This window comes from Ictalurus furcatus, chromosome 14 (genome assembly GCF_023375685.1).
Source record: "Ictalurus furcatus strain D&B chromosome 14, Billie_1.0, whole genome shotgun sequence".
Classification (NCBI taxonomy): domain Eukaryota; kingdom Metazoa; phylum Chordata; class Actinopteri; order Siluriformes; family Ictaluridae; genus Ictalurus; species Ictalurus furcatus.
Window position 1 is genome coordinate 16,909,176 of NC_071268.1, and position 21,154 is coordinate 16,930,329.

General features: G+C 38.2%; 2 protein-coding genes across 2 annotated transcripts; one reads left to right on the forward strand and one right to left on the reverse strand.

The window, feature by feature from the left end:
* The first annotated feature begins 1,478 nt into the window (after positions 1-1,478).
* fancf (FA complementation group F) lies at positions 1,479-4,729 on the forward strand. Its single transcript, XM_053641780.1, has one exon. It carries the CDS (start codon positions 1,573-1,575, stop codon positions 2,710-2,712), a length of 1,140 nt encoding a protein of 379 aa, XP_053497755.1. The 5' UTR covers positions 1,479-1,572; the 3' UTR covers positions 2,713-4,729.
* Positions 4,730-13,157: 8,428 nt separating this feature from the next.
* Positions 13,158-20,894, reverse strand: slc17a6a (solute carrier family 17 member 6a). The gene is made up of 12 exons (XM_053641785.1): positions 20,376-20,894; positions 18,881-19,136; positions 18,308-18,426; positions 16,886-17,000; positions 15,964-16,051; positions 15,776-15,862; positions 15,511-15,653; positions 15,182-15,331; positions 14,273-14,405; positions 14,057-14,167; positions 13,786-13,913; positions 13,158-13,685 (listed from the first exon to the last, which is right to left on the reverse strand). Exons 1-12 carry the CDS (start codon positions 20,459-20,461, stop codon positions 13,332-13,334), a joined length of 1,770 nt encoding a protein of 589 aa, XP_053497760.1. The 5' UTR covers positions 20,462-20,894; the 3' UTR covers positions 13,158-13,331.
* Positions 20,895-21,154: the final 260 nt, after the last annotated feature.

Here is a 21,154-nt window from a genome sequence, read left to right on the forward strand (position 1 = left end):
GCTTCTAATATGCCCAAGCCTTTATATAGTTTAGAATATGTAGCTATGTTATTAAAAACTAAATTACACTGTCAGTGGTTTCTTAATTCTGTCTTTGCTAGCGTGTGTATTATGTGGGGGAGGCACACACGTGTCCTCGCACATCCACGGTTGGGGGTTTATGGAAGTATAATAGTGCCAAATGTCCTCAAGGCAAAATGGCATGTTGAATTACATAAATTGAATAAAAACATATCGCAATGACAATACTTGAATTTTTCTGCCCAGCAATTTGATACAAATGGGGAAAAAATTAAAGTATTGCTATATGTTTTTATTCAATTTATGTAATTCAACATGCCATTTTGCCTTGAGGACATTTGGCACTATTATACTTCCATAGGGGGGGTTCGAATCCCGCCTCCGCCCTGTGTGAGCAGTTTGCATGTTCTACCTGTGCTTTGGGGGTTTCCTCCGGGTACTCCGGTTTCCTTCCCCAAGCCAAAGACATGCATTGTAGACTGACAGGCATTTCCAAATTGTTCGTAGTGTGTGAGATTGTGCCCTGATGGTTTGGCACCCCATCCATGGTGCCCCCTGCCTTGTGCCCCGAGTTCCCTGGGATAGGCTCCAGTCTCCCACCCTGTGTAGGATAAGCGGTATGGAAAATGGATGGGTGGATGGATGGATATTTATTGATGTATAGACTAGGTGATAGGCTTATATGAAATAAATTGTATTCAATTTACCGTGTGCACTGATTGAAAACTATAGCCTTCATCTGTATGTTAATCAGATTAGTAAATCAAAGTAATCAAAACACATTGTCTGATTAATTCATATCACACCTGTAGTCTGTTTGAAATAACTGAATCAAAGAGTCGTAATGAACAGTACAGCTTCTCGGACTGCAGGCTTTTGAACAGTTCAACTCACAGATTATCATCTGAACAAACCCGCACCATGTTAGCACTAACACACATGTGCCGATTAGGTTCTTTCATTGCAACGCCTGATCACAAATTCCTGTCCAAAGGAACCGATCATTTGTGATGATGCAGGGTTGTCCATTTGCAAACTGGCTGAAAACGGCACAATATCAAAACTCTAAATATATCCCTATCAAACCTTAGTCTATCATCATGTCTGTCATTAAAAAAAACAAAACACACACAATGAAGTGCAATGTTTACTTAAATAGGTTTTTTACCTGTGTTTGTAATATGAGTATCATTACATAGGTTATATTGTCACAAATAAAGTAGACCAAGTCATTGAATCAGAACATAATACATTAATACTGAGAACGAGATTAAGAAGCATGGGTCCGACAACAACACATATAGATTTAAAATGATTTCTTAAAAATAAATGTTCACATATTCACACGAGAGGGTCTATATTTAACGTTCGCGCTAATTCCTTAATAACCTTTTATTTTGAAAAACAGACCAGCGTGTTCTTAAGCGCCAGACTGACGTCACACAAAACGTCTACGTTTGAGCTGGCGGATGTGGTTCTGTTTATAGCTACTCTTGTAGATCTTTTTACCTTAATGTTTTTGTTTTGTTTCGGTTTTAGTCTTTCTCTTACATGTGGTACCGCTGTATTGCGAACTCCAGAATACGAAGTATACAAAGCCGTGTCCTGAGTGAAGCTGGTGTGGTGCAGGATGCGGGATTAGCTGCTTCAGGGCGCCGCATGGAGGTTGTTCTGCACAACTTGGAGAGCACTGTGGAGCTGCTTGCCGTGTCGCAGACTGACTCTGTGGCTGAGTGGGACGGTGAGACAGTGGACAGGGCGTTTCGGTGGGCACAATACTGCGAACATCTTCACACTCGCTTCCACACAAACCCGTCGGTCCGTGGCTCTTTAGAGAGCCGCCTGCGCGAGACTAACCAGCTGCTGGCGCACACGTTCACCGGGTATCGCGGTCTGACTCTGTCTGATCTGGCGCAGTGCCGCCACAGGCTGCTTGTTGGTCTGTTAAAAAACCCCGCGACTCCACACCCTGTTATTAAATTACTTTTGGGTAAGTTTGGACTTGGGGCTGAAGATGCTGAAGGTGACCAGCATGTTGACGTCAGTGGTCTCAGCGCGTGCAGGTCAGCGTGTAAACTCCTGGGCGACTTCACACTGAACCGGAAGAGTGATTTTGGCCTCTCTGCTGGCACACAGGTTCACTGCACGATGCTCTTACAGCGCATCCAGGTCCTACAGAGCCACCCAGGCAACCAGGCATACGCTACAAAGTTCCTGGATTGTTTGCGGGAGGACAGTGGAGAAGGACAGGACAGCTTTCTGACACTTATAGCAACTGCCCTGCTGTCAACAGACACCACGAGTGATTACACTGCAGCTCAAGACTTTCTGCTCGACTGGTTAGAAGGACATGTTGGCTTGCTGCACAGCATGTGTTTGTCTTTACCTCCTGAACTGTGCACCAGACTTTCTCAACGATGGCCGAAATTTAGGCTTGCTTATTGGGACAGTTTGAAAAAGTCAGCCTCCTCCTTGGTGTATGATGTGAGCAGTGGATTATGGATACAGCCTTGTGACAATGCAGTGGCATCATTTCCGACACTCACAGAACGGTTGAAGTCCTTATGGAGCTCGGGTTCACCATTAAAAGATGAGACTGAAGAACAGTTGGTCACTCTGAAACAGGCTGATGGGGACTTTGAGGTTGAGGGACTGAGTGTGTGGACAGATCTGCTTGTACAGCTCATGTGAAAGCTGTGTGTCCCTCTCGAATTGTTACAGACCAAGATGAAGGCAGTGGTGTGGTTAGATAGCAGACAGGGGGAGACAGCGTTCTTTAACAGATCTGCACATTCTCTCCGACTGCAGAGCTGCAATATTACCAAATTTACTGTCAGAACAACACGTACTGTAATCTTATTTGTGTCTTAAAATGTAATAAAAGATCCATTTTATTTACATAATTGTTTATTCCCAGCAGCTATGCTGAATATAATGTAAATTATTATTATTCCTGTTGAATGTATTGTATTATAACCTCAAAACTGATGCAGATAATCTACTTTAAAACCGATTATATTTCTCTTGAATCAGAGTATTTGATTCCTTCCACATTTCTTAATTAAGATTAAGTGCTGCGACAGATGGCGGCATCACTTGTTGCCTTGGAAACGGTTAGCATTAGGCATCTGCGTCCATCTCAAATGGAAAGGATAGCCTGAATGGTGAATGTGCACAGTTCCTAAATAGGTCCCTTGAGGATACACTGACCTGTGATTTAGTTAGATTTCCTCAGCTTCGCACATTAGGACAGGAGAGAGAGAGAGTGAGCATTTGGATTTGGTGATTAATAATTTATGTGGTCACTTAATCCTGTCAGGACATCCACAATCAGATCAGCTTGCTGCTAACGTGAACAAAGTAGTTCATGGAAAAGCCAGCCTTTATGAGATTTCAATATTAAATAATTTTGTCAAATGAGTTCTTCACATGAATTAGCTTTCATGAATCCTCTTGTACAAGAGACCAGGTCAGTGACTGTGAGTAAGATAATTACACTTTATTAGAGAGGAACCCAGACAGGTGAGTGGAACTAATGCTCACTGAACTACTGTCATGATGTGGATCCCTGCATTAGCTGTAATATTTCAGAAAGACTGAGGGAAATGACAACAATGTAATTAAGTATTCAGTGGTTAAAATAATCTTGCTGTTTCTTTTATAACAGGTAAAATGCCTGATTTTTAGTTGCTGTTGTATCTCAGACTCTTGCAGATGAGATGGAATTTTTTTTTCCTTTCTTGTCCTGGAAACCATGGAAACGTGTGTTCTCAGCAATGGTATGTAGCGAGACAGCAGCAGAAGGCCAGTGAAAAAACTGATTTAGCATGCATAAACTATGAAATTGCTGATGAGATGCTGTCCTTGCAACAGGAATACATGAGGGACTTTTTTTGGCAGTCATAATTTTTGCAACCCCCTTTTTTGGAAGCCTTCATATTCATGGGCTTAGACATTTTCATTCTCATTTTCATGTGTTTGAGGTCTTCCAGGACTATGATAGCTGGTTGGTTGGTCTTAGCCCATGTAGTTTTGTGTAGAATTTTAGAATTATATTAATCTTGTAGTGTTTAGTGGGTTGTAAAGAGAGTGTCTTTTTCATCTACAACAGTGCTTATAATACCGTGCTGTGAAAAAGTATTTTTCCTGATTTCTTCTGTTTTTGTGTATATCATACTAAATAGTTTGAGATCTTCAAACAAAATACAACATAAAAGCAACCTGAGTAAACATACAATACAGTTTTATTTATTATTTTTTTTACTGAAGCAAAAAAGTTATCCAACACCTATCACAATGTGAACGACTAATTGCCCCCTTAAACTTAAAATCTGGTTGTACCATCTTTAGCAGCAATAACTGAAACCAAATGCTTTAGATAACGAGATCAGTCTTTCATTTACTTCTATAACTAGGATTTACTCCTATGCTTTGGATCATTGTCTTGCTGCATAATCCAGTCCTGTGTTTGAGTTTCAACTTACAGACTGAAGACCGGACATTCTCCTTTAGGATTTTCTGGTAGAGAGCAGAATTCATGTTTCCCTCGATTACTACAAGTTTCCCAGGCTCTGAAGCACCAAAGCATCCCCACACCATCACACTACCACCACCATGCTTGACCGTAGGTATGATGTTCTTTTAGTGGAATTCTGTGTTTGGTTTTATGCTAGATGTAACGGGATCCCTGTCTTCCAGACAGTTCACTTTCGACTCATCAACATTCCCTCAAAAGGTTTGAGGATCATCAAGGTGTGTTTTGGCAAAATTCAAACAAGCCTTAATGTTCTTCTGGCTTAGCAGTGATTTTAACCTTTCCACTCTTCCATGGATGTCATTTTCGCCAGTGTCTTTCTGATAGTGGAGTCATGAACAGTGACCTTTATTGATGCAAGATAGGCCTGTAGGTTCTATGATGCTGTCCTTGGCTTTTTTGTAACTTGCTGGATGAGTAGTTACTGTGCTCTTGGAGGAATTTTGGAAGGTCGTCCACTTCTGGGAAGGTTCACTACTGTGCTGAGTATTTGGATAGATTAGTCCATCCATACAGCTAGTCTTTCCATTTGGAGATAATATCTCTCACTGCGGTTCTTTGGAGTCCCAGATCCTTTGAAATAGCTTTGTAACTCTTACTAGACTATGTATTTCAATCACCTTCCTCAGCACTATTGGGCTTTCTTTAAATTTTGGCACAGTGTGTTACTGGGTAAGACCTTTTTAACCAACTTCATGTTGTTGAATAAATTCTATTTAAGTGTTGGTTTGATTGAACAGGGTTTGCAGTAATCAGGCCTGGTTGTGTCTAGTTCAGCTGAACCCCATTATGAATGCAGTTTCATAGATTTGGGGAATCAGTAACTACGGGTACAAATATACATTTTCACACAAACCCAGTTGGTATTGGATAACATGTTGTTTTTTTAACTTTAATAAATAACATTATCATTTAAAAACTGTATTTTGTGTTTACTCAGGTTTTGTTTTAATTTCTAATTTTAAATTTTTTAATTTTGTTTTAATTTCTGAAACAATTTAGTATGCGATATACACAAAAACAAAGAAATCAGGATGGGGCAAATACTTTTTCACAGCACTGTTTTATTTGAGCAGTGGCACCTAATATTAAAACCCCCAAATCTTTTAGGGATTAAGACAGCAAATGATTAAATAGCCATGCATATTATCTGACACCATGTGGACTGATGAAGAGTCCGTAATGAAATCCCCTCCCACTACAAGCCTAATTATAATTCAAAGCCCTTCACTGAATCACAATGCTTAGTAAGAAAGAGGAGGGGAAACACCAACAAGGCCATGGCTCGTTAAGCCTGTGATGAAAAACCAATAGCAGTGCCTAATCGAGGGTCAGTGGTTTTCCAACAGCAGGAGAGTGGGATCTATCAATCTATCCATGAGAGAATCAAACAACTAAACCACAGACAAACACACTGCCATGTGCAGCTGTCATCTCCTCCTCATTTAATTAAGAGGAGCGTTTTCATTAGTATTTCCACTGGACAAGAAGTAGCTTAAAGTTACATTTGAATCCTGGTATGACGGTATACAGTATGTGACAGTGTGATAAGGAAAATGTTATGTAATACCAGTATAGATAATGACACCACAAAGCACATTGATGCAAGATTTAAAAAACGATTGCCTGATTTTTAAAGAAGCGACATTCCTGAAAAATACCATTTCTCATGTCATTGTCATTGAAAATTTGAAATTCTAAACATGACAAACTGAAAACAGTGAACTGTATATAAATTATCACTATTATGGGCTATGATGGAGATGTTTAACATGGTAATTATGAAGAGATAAGTTACTGTCTAGTGTTTTTATGGGAATAGATAGCTTGGTGTGGGACATATTATATAGCAGAATGTCTTTGACATTGCATTGTAACAGTTTCTACTTGAGGTTGTGAAGCTCAGTAGCAGATTGTGAGAACAGTGAGATCTGTGACTCATGTCTGTTTGGCTTCACTGTAATTAGCAGCCGCACTGCATGTCTAGTACCGACTTATCACTTTTCAACACTCTTCTATATATTTACCCGGCTTCACACCACTGGATGGCGTGGCAGACAGAAAGACAGCAGGAACTTAAAAAAAAAAAAAGGGTTAGGAAATGGGTGTAAAGGGAAGGGCAAGTTAATTTGTCACATCTCAGTGAGATCTCTCTCAATGTCACTGTGGTCAAGTTATTCTGAGATTCGTCTGAGGTAGAAATATTGGGAACTCATATGTATTGTGAGAATTCTACCATATAATACTGAAGTGACAACATGTTAACCCACTGCTTATGTGATCTATCTTGTGGTGTATCAGGTTTTGCGCTCTTTCTGTTTTGCACTGTTTTATTACAGTTTCTTCACATAGCACTGTAGCTTTTAGAGAAGAAGACACATTAAGCAGCTCTCCTGTTGAATACCATTACTCATAGACTTCATCACCGAGCCAGCCAATTTCTCCACCGCAGCAGTAAACGAAAATGACCTGAGTGTTCAAGACTGTAAAGAAGTAGGTGATGTATTGTCATTGTGCTATGAGATCATGAACCCAGAGCATTTCAATCCAGAAAACCTATTCCTGCAGAGCAAAAACATCTTGCTTGAGGTTCTCCTATACATAAGCGTTGGAGAAATGATGTAAACATTGCAACATCTCCCATACAGAAGTTGTTGAGAAATGATTAAATTAACTAATTTAATACCAAATATTTCTCAACTAAATTTTGCTCATTAGTTGGCCCTACAGTGCAAATTGCTGTATATCTTTTCAAAAATCATGTGTGAAAATACTAACTTGGTCACAGTTGTAAAGAAGAAAGATTTATCACTAGCACCAGCGTTTTTGGAACTATAGAGTATAATACTTTTTAATATATTTTACAAGCTAACAATACTGAAGTAAAAAATAATAAAACTATAGAATTTAATTTCACCTAGTGTAATTTTCTCTTATACCTAAAGTAATAATTGTTTACATTTGTGCAATCTGTATAGATAGGAGCAAGTGAATGCTCACATTGTCAGGATAAATAAATGTGGCAGTACAGTCTTACTAATATAAACTAAATGTACCAAATATAGCAATTATATGTTAATTATAACATATTTGCATTGCATCCCCTTATAAAGCCCAGATTGCTGGTTTCTTCATTCTTAATTACATGAGAGAAGTAAATGTCTCTAGTCAAGTGACCAATTATAATACACACATAAAATATTAATTTAAAATCTAGACAATCTATAATTTAATTTATACCTGGTCAACAACATACAATACAACTATTTTATGGCATTACAAAAAGGGTTAATTTTGGGGAAACGGTGCCTTCAGGTTCATCCTTGAAAAGAGATAGATCCCAAGAAAATAACCTGATCTAAGGAAGATGTCATTTTAAGAAGGGAGGAGGTTTTGCTGAGGGTAACAGTATTTGTGTCATATATTTCACATGATGAAGGTTATGGTTACTGTCAATCATTTAGAATTTTCTATTTTGTGCCTGCTCGCTTTATAGCGCTCTCGTTATCTCTTTATCAATCTTATCCCCAACTCATCTGATTCAGTTGTATTGCACACAGGCTCCTCCTCTTTCTTTGTCTCTCACGTTCATGCTCTGCAAGCACTCACACCCAGTTGTGTATGCTTGTGTGTTTCTGAGAGAGAGAGAGAGTGTGTTTCTGCACACTGGTTTATCTTTTATGTTTATGTGACTGCCTGTTAAGAAAACTCAATATCAAGTTCACATGTTTTATTAACCAATATACTATACATGATCCCGCATTTCTATGTTGGAATATGTCTATGTAGGAATCAGTTGAATAATTTTTTTTCCATTTCGCTGTCAGCACATGCCATCCATTCTTGGTGACTGTACCAGCATCACATTAAAAATGACAGCATGTGAAAATATCTTGAATATAGTCAAATTAATTTTGGCATTTCTTATTATAAGATTGTAATAAACCAAATATATGAATACATTTACTATATATTATATTAATTAATAATATATTAATATTAATGCTTGTTCTTTTGGCAGATCATTTTTCTAATTGTAATCATTTATTTCTAGAAAGAAGCAAAATTATCTGCCAGTAGAATAGGAAAATGTAAAGCTTGAATGAGTAAACGCTTCTAAAAGCAGATGTTTTTGCAATGATCTTATTTAATTTTGACTTCCCTCCATTCTAGACATCCCCCAGCAGTCTCTTTCAAATCAGTTTTTTCATCAAAGGGAGTGGAGTATGAGGTGTAGCATTCATTAAATGTAAGGCCCCACCCCTCCCTCTCTCGCTCACTCACACACGCATACATAGAGCAGATCCCATCTGGTACGGGTCCGAGCTGAATAGGAGAGCCTCTCCCGAGGGACATGTACGCTCTTCTCAACATGTGTCTAAGCTGATCTCTCTCTCTCTCTCTCTCTCTCTCTCTCTCTCTCTCTCTTCCTCTAGCTGTTTCTGTCTTCTCTCTCCCTCTCTCCCTCTCTGTCTCTCTCTCTCCCCTTAATCACTGTCAGACAGAGAGGCAGAAGGTCTTCAGCTACACCTGAGTCCCAGCAGCACCAGATGACTTCAAATGACTCTAATCAAATTCATGAGCTATTCCTCAAAGAAAATCATTCACCAAAGCTCTTACTTCACACACGGCACTGCTCTAAGATTTCACCTTCATCTAAATATTGTGATGTCATGCCTCTAACACTGCATTAATATTTCAGTGTAAAGGTTGAAAATGTTTTTGGGGTATTTACTGTTCACATAGTACAACCTTTTCAGAATGGGTGCTTATATCTTTAGAAAGAACGAGTGAGAGAACTGCAGTGTCAGAGCCCAGCAGCTTGCTGTTCTAGCAGGAACTCAACTATTTTGGGATGGTGTGTACGAGATGGGGAAGGGGGAAGTAGTTCCCACATTCAGGAAAGGTGTTAATAAGTGATGAAATATTAATTTCGCTGTCTGAGTACTGTGGTTAATGAACCATGAAGAGACACTCTCTAATGTATTCTTTCTATATATTTATTAAGTAATAGCACTGTTTTACATGAATCCAGGGATTACTAGCTTTAACATCTATTAATGGAGTAAGTAAGAGACTCGGTGCAATGATAAGAATCCATTGCAGATGTAAATATAACATTATCATGAAGTGGAGAAACATGCAGCACAGGGACAATATGAATTCACAAAAAATGTATAGTGTTGCATTGCATTGATAATATTGAAATAGTGAAACACAAAACTCTATCTGGAGATATTGCTTTTGAATATGTTCTATCTAAATCAGCACTGCAGAACACAAACTTGAGTTGCTTTATGATAGCTTTGGTTATTGGGCATCAGGGAAAAAATATTCCTCTACAAAAATGCACTCTCAAAATCGTAGATATAGCACTGTGCATTCATTAGAAGGGTGGTTTGTTCAGAAGGATAATCATGTTTAGGCAATACTGAGCTCCTGCTGAGCTCTTGTCGTTAAATAGTCATTCTGGAGCTTGATTAGAATGTGCAGTCCCCTAGAGATCCGTGGATACCCCCATAACACCTGTCCTCAAAGCCCAGCTCCAACTCCTCTGTTACACAACACACACATGCAATCAAAACAATAGAGCTCCCTGTTCATTCTGTCATTAAATCAACTCTGACATAAAGAAGTTGTTTCATATTGAAAGAAAGAAAGAAGGAAAGAAAGAAAGAGCTCATGAAGTAGTTCATTTAGAGAAAGATCACACAATGGTGTGATCAGCTGGGTGGAAATGTCAGAAAGGCAATTGCCGTGACTGGTGTGGTTGGTTAGCTGTGGGAAAACATGTTCAGGCTGGCTGGTTACAGGATTGTATGGTCTGTCACATCATCACGTGCAGTCTAGGTCATTAGTGTGTGCCAGCTTGGCTCACTGCCTTAATTTGCAGTCAAACTGGCACAGGAAATTTTTAGATGACATGGGATGTTTATATGATACTAACAGACTGTAATAAGCATTCCTTTTTCAGAAATGTGAAATAAAAAAACATTTGTTTTGTCATATGGCTATTTTCAGAAAGCTTCTTATATATAGACAAAACCAGAAGCCCACAGTGCTCTTTACAAATGAGAAGCACTTTTCACTCAGCACTTTCATGTAAAGTGGTTAAAGGATATTGATTTGCAAAAAGTTTAAATCTAATTTCCCAGTGGTAATTTGCTGCTGTTGTTTTTTTTGGCGGGAACAGGGGTCAATAGCCCCAGTGTGGTGGTTAAGGTGGAATCATTGACTCTGCCCTGTCTATAAAAGGGTTATAATGGATGAGGCATTTAGAAGAGAGGTAAGAAGAAAAATAAAGGCTCAGTGCTGAACAACAGGAATAACAGAACCCATACTACTTGGGAAGTTTAGAGATAATACGGTATATAGGCTGAAAATGAGGGAAATCACAGGATTCAAATCACAATCATTAGATTTTAATGACTAAGTCATCCAAAACATTACAATTTATAAAGAATCTCAACATATAGCTAGAAAAGGTGATGGTATTTGGTCATTGAAATAAACGTAATAGCTGTTTGAGTTATTTTGGCACATTTTAAATAAAATGATAAACAATAATTATACTGTATCGTATAACACTTTTTTTTTTACATTAATAAATCACTCTTTGACACAACAGAAGATTTGTCTTAACATTTACATGTTATTTGTAAGTAAGGAACTGAGTATAGATTTGTATTATCTATCCGTGATATACTGAGTATTCTGAATATCTCTGAATAAATATTTTATATATGTTTTTACATATCATCTTTTCCATATATGTATATAGGGCTTTGGTTGATTATTTCATCGTGCTACCCAATGGACCAGTTAGACAGTCCATTTTCGAGAAGAATGAAGTCATGGCTCATGTTCCAACTGCAAGAAATGTTGAATAATATTATAGCATGTGTCCCCTGAAGGTAGCAAGCTAGATTTAAGCCATTCCTTTACACATCCACATGACTTTTAACTTAATCACATCACTTTGAGAACAACTAATATGACAGGAGTAGGAATCACATTACACTGTATTAGGACAGCTATTTAAAAAGTTATTGCAATGCATCTTTTTCAGTTTTCTCATCAACTATTTCAGGTATTGACATGTAAATCTTGAGCCTGGGATTGGTAGCATATCAAGTTAACATACTAGACGAGAAGCCCATCCATCATTGTTACAAAGTCTATCGAAACAAATCACACCAACTTTGAATGGAAGTTGAAAACACTACAACTACAAATGTATTCTGTTGAAAGTTTCAACAGGAGGTGATGCTTTCCACACATTCAAGGTAGACAACATGTATAGCATGCACCATTTGACATCTCAATACACTTCATAAATGAACAGCTCCTTAATATGGTGCTGTCTATAAAAAATATGGCCTTTGTATAACAAGTAGCATACAGATTACCAACCCAACATCACAACAGTCTCACTGAAACAGCAGATCTATATAAACACACAGACAAGGAATGAAATCAGTTTTTAAGAAATACTTGTCAGTGCATTCAAAGTTCTCACGAAATTGGCATACTGTGTCTGTAATATACATGGTTCAACATGTGTCTAAAGACTGGCTCAATATTAGGTAAAGTTTGAACTGAAATGGTGAGGCAATACAGAGCTGTTACAACACACTGCCGTTGTAGTGCATATGTAAAGTAAATGGAGTGCTGTAGAATGAGTTTTGTGACACAATGGATATGAGATTGCACTTCAAATATGTAAACAACAGAGCTGTCAGAGACGAACTCTTCACATGAAAAGCTCTATGAAATAAATTACACTTTTGATATAGTAAGGTACATCAGTATATATATATATATATATATATATATATATATATATATATATATATATTTTGCAATTTATATGCTATATACTATACTACTATATTCTCTTTTGAAATGTCATTTATTCTGTTTTACTTTAGATACATATCGGGCGTAATCTTTTTCCTTTGCCCTTAAAATTAGGCGCTAAATAAGCAGACTAGTTAAAAGTGTATCACATAAGACTAGGAGACCTATTGTTTCACGTCAAAAGTGCTCTGTAAACCTGAGACTGAAAGTCCTCAGATGGCAATAATGCTCATCAGTTCAACATGAAACAAGTAGTCTGTGCTATTCAGGTCTACCAGTTATGTATTAATTAACCAAACTGAATTAACCTAAAATAAAATAAACCCGTCTTTTACTGCAAAACATTTATAGTGCTATACAGATATCCTGTTGACTTTTAGAGTGTGTGGTTGTACTGCTTAACATTCTGTAAAATTTATTTTGTAGCATTCATCAAAAAGGCAACACTAAGATGTCACTGCCATGTCAGTGTCACTGCAGACTTGTCCACCACCTACAGTAGTCCTATAGTGGTCCTTTTCCCCTGACGGATGGGGATGGAGGCAGACACATAATGCAATAGATGGGCTATTGTTAGTAATTGTGTGCCTGCAGTAACCTACTGTATAGGGCAGGTGTAGCTACTAAAATATCCATCTCTAAATCTTATAAATATTTAATAGTATATAGTACATCATATATATATATCTAATTGAACATGTAAAAGTGGAACTTAAATAAGTTCCACTCAGAAATATTTGAACTTGTACTAATCTGGAATTTGTCTGGACAAACCATGCTTTATTATCTGAAGCAGTGCTGCAGATACATTTATAAAATGCTGGTACATTTTAGTCCAGTCACCACAATCTTTCAATTCTTTTAGGGTTTTACAACAGTAATGACCTTCTTCCTTCATGTAACCAGCCCCTGTGTCCTATGAGTATCCATCTGCATGCTGAGGATAGACCTGCACAGCTCCCTCCTGGATGAACTCCTCTCTTTTCTCCCAGCCTCCTGCCCATCCCCCATTCAGCTGAGTTGTGGCCCCGTATGATTTCGGGGGAGCCCCAAAGGCTCCCTGGGCTCCGAATGGAACATGACTAAGTGTAATGTCACCGGTCTCTTCAGCAAGCTCATCTTCATCAATGAAACCGCATTTCTCCTCGCTGGTTTCCTCTGGATCCGCCCATGGCTGCTGCTCACCTGATGCAAAGATCCCGTAGAACACCACACCACCATAATGGACCATGGAGGCAATCAGGAATACGTTTTGCCATTCTTCCCGTGTCTAAGATAGAAATAAGGAAAGAAGAGCATTTATAGCTTTGAAGGACACCATCTTTAAGGTAAGTAATGGACTGGTTAAAAAGCATTTTTTTTTCCTTTACCTTGTTTTTGGTCATGGCACCCACTATAAGAGGGCAGACCATTCCAGAAAGTGTGCCGACTCCATTGGAGATGCCCATCAGTATGCTGGCATACCTGGGCGCAATGTCCAGGTGGTTCACATTAAAACCTTATTAAAGAGGACAATAAATGAGCACAGAAAGATGAAATCAACATAGACATAGAAACAACATAGAAATCAACATAGACTGCATCTGTGGCTAAAGTGAGAACTAAGTGTCACATAGTAAGCAGTTTTGAAGAGTCTCTTACCTGATATGGCAAAGCCACTGAAACCCACTGCTAGTACTAGAAATGAGATGGCTACACCTTTACTGTGGGAGTAACCAACTACCAACAACAGTGTTGCCTCCATCCCAAATCCTATGGCAGTGCAAAGTATATGTTAACCTGAGAGATGTCCAGACTCCTCTCCAAATACACATAACAACATATGAGTGTCTGAGGACTAGTAGTTGTTAACCTTACCTCCACAATTCATTATCTTCCGGACATTTGTGGTGGACATGATGTTATTGCTGCGTAGAAAGTCAGCAAGTTGGCCTCCTATGGGCACTATGATAGTCATGACCAAGTGAGGCAGAGCAGACAGCATGCCAACCTAAGAACACACATGAAGGAAAATAGGAAATATTGTAAATAGGAAAGCATTACAAACCACTTATTCATACTAATTAGTCTCATTCACAATACTTCAGCAGACTAAACCTGCAGGTCAACCCTTGTGGTGTTGTATTGGTGAATGACAATTTCTTTTTTTTCTCCATCATAAGTCATGTTTATGGTTTACTTGAATTAAAATAATATAGCAAAATTTACAGTCAACAGCAGTCATACATATGATAGATATCCCAATTCAGATACTGTTTACGTAGAAGAACCCCTTGAGTACAAATCACCAGAAATCAGTTTTTGACTCCAATCTTTGAGCTAAGCAATAACTTAGAGCCAGTTATGACCTGTGTAATCAATCCAGTTTTTCAATGTTTTCAGTAAGCAGATTTATAGCATATTCTCAGTCTAGGCACCAGAAATCAATCACTCTATCTGTTATGTCTGTTTTTATTTATGCTTGACATTTTGAGCTCAAATAGCCAAATGTGTAACATGTGAAATACAATGAAATAATGCCAGCTAAAGTTCTTGGCTGTGATTCTGTCAATAGCTGGCTATTATACAAGCAGTGTGACATCTGACTGACTCTGAATCTGTTACAAATTTAACAACAGTTTCTTCTCCACAAACCAACAAGTACGGCCATGTGTATGTCAACCCCTTACTGTTAAACATTTTAATTAGTGCAGCTGACATTCATTCTTATTAATAAACAAATATTTCATAATCAAGCATTATGGAGTGAGATGGAGCTCAACTCACTTTACTGATCGCAAAACCAAACACCTCCTCGAAGTATGCCGGCTGGCTAATGAGCAGGAGGTAGAAGGTCCAGCTCCTGCAGAAGTTGGCCACAATTATTGCATAGACAGGCATCGAAGTGAAGAATTTCCTCCAGGGTGTCTTAAATTTCTGCAAAAACACAGTTTGTCAGATTAAAGGCTACAGCATTCATATTTCTGCAAATAAGGCCATCTGGACAGAATTATTGCTGCAGTGCCTCTACATTATGATATATAATTGCAGAATTCCTCACAATGCCCTCTTTCTGCAAGAGACAATGGTGGGTTCTTATGGAACAGTATACTCACTTCAGTTGCCCCAAGCAGTTTAGTCCCTTCACCAATGCTCTCCTCTATGTAAAGCCGCTCTTCATCTGTAATAGTGGGGTGTTCTGCTGGACTCTCATAAGCCACCAGGACCCAGAAGACATACCAGACAATACCAAAACTCCCTACAGATTGAGGTAGAAGGTTTTGGGAGTCAGATGCAAACTAGCACATTCTTACATCAGTAGCGTTTAGAACTAATTTTTACTTGAAGCTTGAACTACATGTGTATTATTAATGGATGTACCATAAATATAGAAGACCGATGACCAGCCTGAATACTGCACAAGAATTCCAGCCAGAGGCATGGCTACCACAGCACCAGCATAGGAACCTGGCAGGTTGGTTTAAAGAGAATGACAATTTCAGCGCCCTGCATAAGATAACCCTGAAGTCATGTGGCAGTGCACATAAAATGAGTGATTTTATATTTACCACAAAAAGATGTGGTTGCCAAGCGACTTCTCTCTAACGGCGGAGCCCACTTGCTCCAGATACCATGGCATGCTGGATAGGTCACACCCTGAATTCATATCAACACTGGTTTCAAATTTACATCAATATTAAGATATAGCATTTGAATAATAATTATTTTCAATGAATAATGTATGATGGATATTAAGTTGATCTAATAGCATATCTTCAGTTTTCTTTATAACATGTGTCCTTTACTGTAAATTTAGATCCCAAGCAATTGTAAGATGCAAGCATAGAAACAAATAAAACTACTGACCACGATGATGTGAGTGGGCAGTGCAAATTCAAGCCAGCTCGACCACAAAAACACTAAATACTTTCATTAAATTTTCATTACCTCCTAATTTGCACACAGTCAGTCACTAATAGATATAAATTACTTGTGCTATCATGGAGACCTGGTAGGATAATGTTTAATTTGCTTTAATCGGTCGATACACTCACAGAAACACAACAGGGCTGAGGTTACACTGAAACCTCCAGTGTGCTTTCATTCACAAAGCATGCTCACCCTACTGTTTTCATTTATGCTGAACATGACAAAGGATGTACAGGTAGATGACCTTCTCATAGTTGGTGAAAGACCGACAGATGTTACTGATCTCTCTCTTTTTACCCCTGGTGCTTTGTTTGGTTTCTTATGTTCTGTCATTCATTCTCTCCCTGTCCTGTCTGCTTATGGTGTCTCTGTTTGCTCTGTTTTTAGGGGGTAGAACTTGAGACCACAGATACAAATAGAACAAAAAGCTCATGATAGGCTTTTACAAAATAGGCTTTAACAGACTAAAATATGCAGTTGTATATCATGTATTATCTGGTGTAAAGTGAGAGGGCGTGTCCACTTGTATGTGCTTAACAAACCATTGTGTGCATTGCTTACCTCCACCAGGCCCTGTAATATCCTCACAAATATAACGCAGCCGTAGTGCACGCGCGCCGCCGACGGAATAAACATGTTGAGTGTTGACGTCAGCAGGATGGCGGCTCCGAACACCCTGCAAATTGGAGCAATCGAGTGAATCAGTTAGCACGAGGTTACCTCGTACGCACACGCGCCACTTCGCAGAATCGAAATTTAAAGCAATACTAATGATAATTTCCAGGAGTAGCTATCACAAAACAATGTGATTGTAAGTTTAGCCTGGATCACGCGCATCGCACAGCTGTAGGTTACTGTAAGACATACTGTTCACATCCTGTAAGACATTGGATATATTCATTTTATATATATATATATATATATATATATATATATATATATATATATATATATATATATATATATATATATATATATATATATATATATATATATATATCCCCTAAATGAAATCTCGATCCAGTTCAAAGGAAAACGGAAATAGTTATTGTTTGATGTAGGTCTAATAAGCAACTGATTTCAGGTGAAATAGGATTTCAAGCCACATATTTTCTAAAATCACCCACATAATGAAAATAAAATAACAATCAGTAAAATAATAAATCTATAATAAATAAGTAGCCTAGTATAGGAGTTTGACGCAAATCTGACGCACTATTAGCATAATTAGGCTAGTTCATTCATTAAGCCGTTATTCTTCATCAATTCAATGATTCAGATAAATCTGCATCTTATGTGTGTGTGTGTGTGTGTGTGTGTGTGTATATATATATATATATATATATATATATATATATATATATATATATATATATATATATATATATATCCTATTGAAACTGCAATATTTTGTTTTCCTTTGCACTGTATTTTGCTTTACTTTGTTTTGTTTTATTTGTTTATTTAGACTGTGTAGATTTCTCCATGTTCGTTATTAGTGTGTCTTGTCTTGTGTAGTCACCTAACGTACATGTGAGCGTGTAGCATTCCGTACATTACTGTGCTGGAATACAATAAAGGAAACTCGCGACTCTCCCGGGAGACCTCATTAACGCGCAGCAGCAGGCACGCGCAGCACCGAGTCCCCGCCGCCTCTCCACCGGTTAACCGTTACTTAAAATAATCTGACTAACAATACAATTTTCATATCTCAGGTACACCTAAAAGTAGCATAATAATGATTACAATCCGTGAAATATGATTTATTTAGAATGTAGGTCTATTGTACGGATTTTCAAATCATAAGAGCAGATGATCTTATGATCACTGATTACTACTTGGTTATTATTACTTGGTCTACGAAAATTATTTAAGTTAGTATTTTGAAGCTATTATGTAGCCTACAGCCTTAAAAGCGTAAGCTATTTTTTGTCCTCCGTTTTCTCCGTGTTTAAAGTAGTTTGGTTACATGGGTTCAGTTACCTATTTGCTGCCAGTCTGGAGGAGATGTACCCTCCCGGGATCTGTGTTACGATGTAACCCCAGAAGAACGAGCCGTGGATCATCCCCACCGTCTCCGGATCCCAATTAAACTTCGCTTTCTTAAAGAAGAGGTATAGGAATAGGAAAGCTATTAATAATATATGTATAGACTGGTTATTTACCTTCTAATAAATTACTACGAATATTTATATAGTAGTAATAATAATAATAATAATAATAATAATAATAATAATAATATAATAATAAGATGATGAAGAAGAAGAAGAAGAAGAAGAAGAGAAAATAGTGAGGTGCTTCCACAGCAAAAAAAAAAAAAAAAAAAAACCTCGTCTCGTCTCATAATAGCCATAGATATTATTTTAGAGAATCAGATTCAGGCGTTGTTTTATGCGTAGGCCTATGCAAGTTTACTTGTGCATTACACTTTTCTGGTCACGTGCCAGCGCATATCCATCAATCAGATGCAAGAGCACGCTGTAAGAGAGTGGAGCAAATTAGGGGGCGGGGCATTGGATGTGGGCGGGGCTGCGAGGCTCGTCACTGCACACGCACCTCTTTGATGATGATCTTGCCGCCCTGGAGTACAGTGCTGTTGTTGACCATGCCCACGATCGCAACCCCGAGGTTGCAGCGGATTCCGAAGGAAATGCAGAAGCCCAGGCCGCTCATGATGGCAATGATGTAACGGCGAGGCAGCCCGAAGCACGCGCAGTCAAGCAGCGGCGCTTTCCTCTCTCGGATCTCTTTGGGGCGGCCATCTTCCGTCAGCTCGATCACTTCACCCGTTTTCTGCTTCTTCTCAATCACTCTGGAAACGAGACATTCAGTAACTTTCGTATAGCCTACCACAAAATCAACACGCCCCGGGGGTTACTAGACCTGTGTGTGTGTGTGTGTGTGTGTGTGTGTGTGTGTGTGTGTATTATCCCGAAATTATTTTCATGCTTATAATAGGCTATATAATGAAATAATGATAATCTACAACAACAACAACAACAATAATAATAATAATAATAATAATAATAATAATAACTATTATTATTATATTATTATTAGTTTTTTTTTTGTACAGGATACAACTGAAAATGTGCGATGATATTAGCCTGTAATGTGTTATTTTTAGTAGCTAATCTGAAATTGAAATGAAAATGAAATGAATAAATGAAGGAATTTAGTTTAGGGCTCGTGTAGGCCTATATATAACCTATTCTTTGCAAATATTTTCACAGCGTTGCAGCACTTCTTTTTATGATAATTCAAATGTGTTTTTCGGCACCGAATTCCTAAAATTATAGTTTAAACGATGTTTATCTTATATGCTTAAGTGCATCACTTAGCCTATTTGTGTGTGAGTATTCTCACTGAGTAAATATTCAGTGAAATTTCACTTAAGTGAGAATGTTACACAAGAGAAGATGCCACACCGAGAAAAAAGCAGCAGAATGTCTACAATGAAATAAGCAGGCTCGTTTGAAAAGATATAGCCTATGGACCAGAGTTTGTGAGGGTGTGTTGTGTATTTTTATTTCTTCCTAAAAAAGAATGAAAACAATGTGCATGAGGGATAACAATTTTAAAAATCTGACTTTCAACGAAATTACACCTAAACCAGCATTATAGTGAGAAACAAAAATCAACGGATTTGGGTGTGTTAATGCTTTTATAAATCGTGTCATAAATTCTAAACTCGTCTCTAGCTTTCATTAACTATTTAAAGAAGACACGACCAGAAGATCCTCGAGGGAATAAATGTATCTCCAGTGACATATATTGTAGTCAGGACCAAATCATTATTTAACATGATGTGCATAATTTTGCATTAATATTTAATAACCGAAAATATTCGAAAATAATCTATACGATGATGAATGAATAATGCATTATTTAAAAAAAAAAAAAAGAAGAAGAAGACAAAAATGAAGGATTTCGATCAGCATAATGAGTGATGGCATGAGTGTTCTTCTGATTCACATTCACATAATTTCAATTGGCTAAAATCAGAATAATTACAGAAAGAAAAAACATTTTGTGAAGGAAGAAGTTGTACCTTTGCATTTGTGCCAAGGTTTTCCCCGCCAGATTCTTCAGTCCCGCCTTCCCGGGGGCTAAAACTCGCTCTTTCACCGAATCCATATCCAAACACACCGTTAATATCAGACTCAATGAAATTCCATAATCCTGGTATGGGGTGTAACTGGATGTATGTATTTGCTTGATCAAGTCTAATCGGATTTCGGTTTGTAATCCCACTGTAGGTGAGGATGAGCTGTAAAAACGCCTACACCTACATGCACTCACTTAATGATCTTTTTCAGACACACAAACGTTCAAGTTTCCCTTTCCCACGAGTTCAGTGCATCCTCTCCGCTTCTCCATGCTGGCTGCGCGTAAACCTTTCCATTGCCCCCATTAAACGCTAAAAGCTGAGACGTGACATATTGTGGTGGGAAGACAATCATTTAGTGCGCTGGAGACGGAGCACAGCACTGCCCTCTCGCTCGAACCGACACGCGCGCCTTCGGAGCACAGGAGCGCGGGAGCGCGCGCGCTTTCTCTCAGCCGTGTGTTTGCGCGCACACGGAGCTCGCGCCCCTTTCACTCCCATTTACCTAGATATAAGACGCACAGTTAACAAAAACGCTGTACGCGGTAAGATCGAAAACATGCATCACTATCACCATTAAGTCACCATCATTATTACATTTCTCAGTGATTCGTATTATTAGGCCTATTGTATTAATTAGGTTTTTTTCATGTTAGTGATGTATTTCGATTCGTGATGTGTCAAAAGTCATTTTAAACCTCTGTAAGGGAGGCAGTACAATG

Coding starts and splice junctions, on each gene's coding strand:
- fancf (XM_053641780.1), top strand. CDS start 1,573: ATGTGGTACCGCTGTATTGCGAACTCCAGAATACGAAGTATACAAAGC.
- slc17a6a (XM_053641785.1), bottom strand. CDS start 20,461: ATGGATTCGGTGAAAGAGCGAGTTTTAGCCCCCGGGAAGGCGGGACTG. Junction 15,332..15,510: donor AACTGCTTGGGGCAACTGAA/GTGAGTATACTG, acceptor GTGTTTTTGCAG/AAATTTAAGACACCCTGGAG. Junction 13,914..14,056: donor CAGTGGCTTTGCCATATCAG/GTAAGAGACTCT, acceptor CTCTTTAATAAG/GTTTTAATGTGAACCACCTG.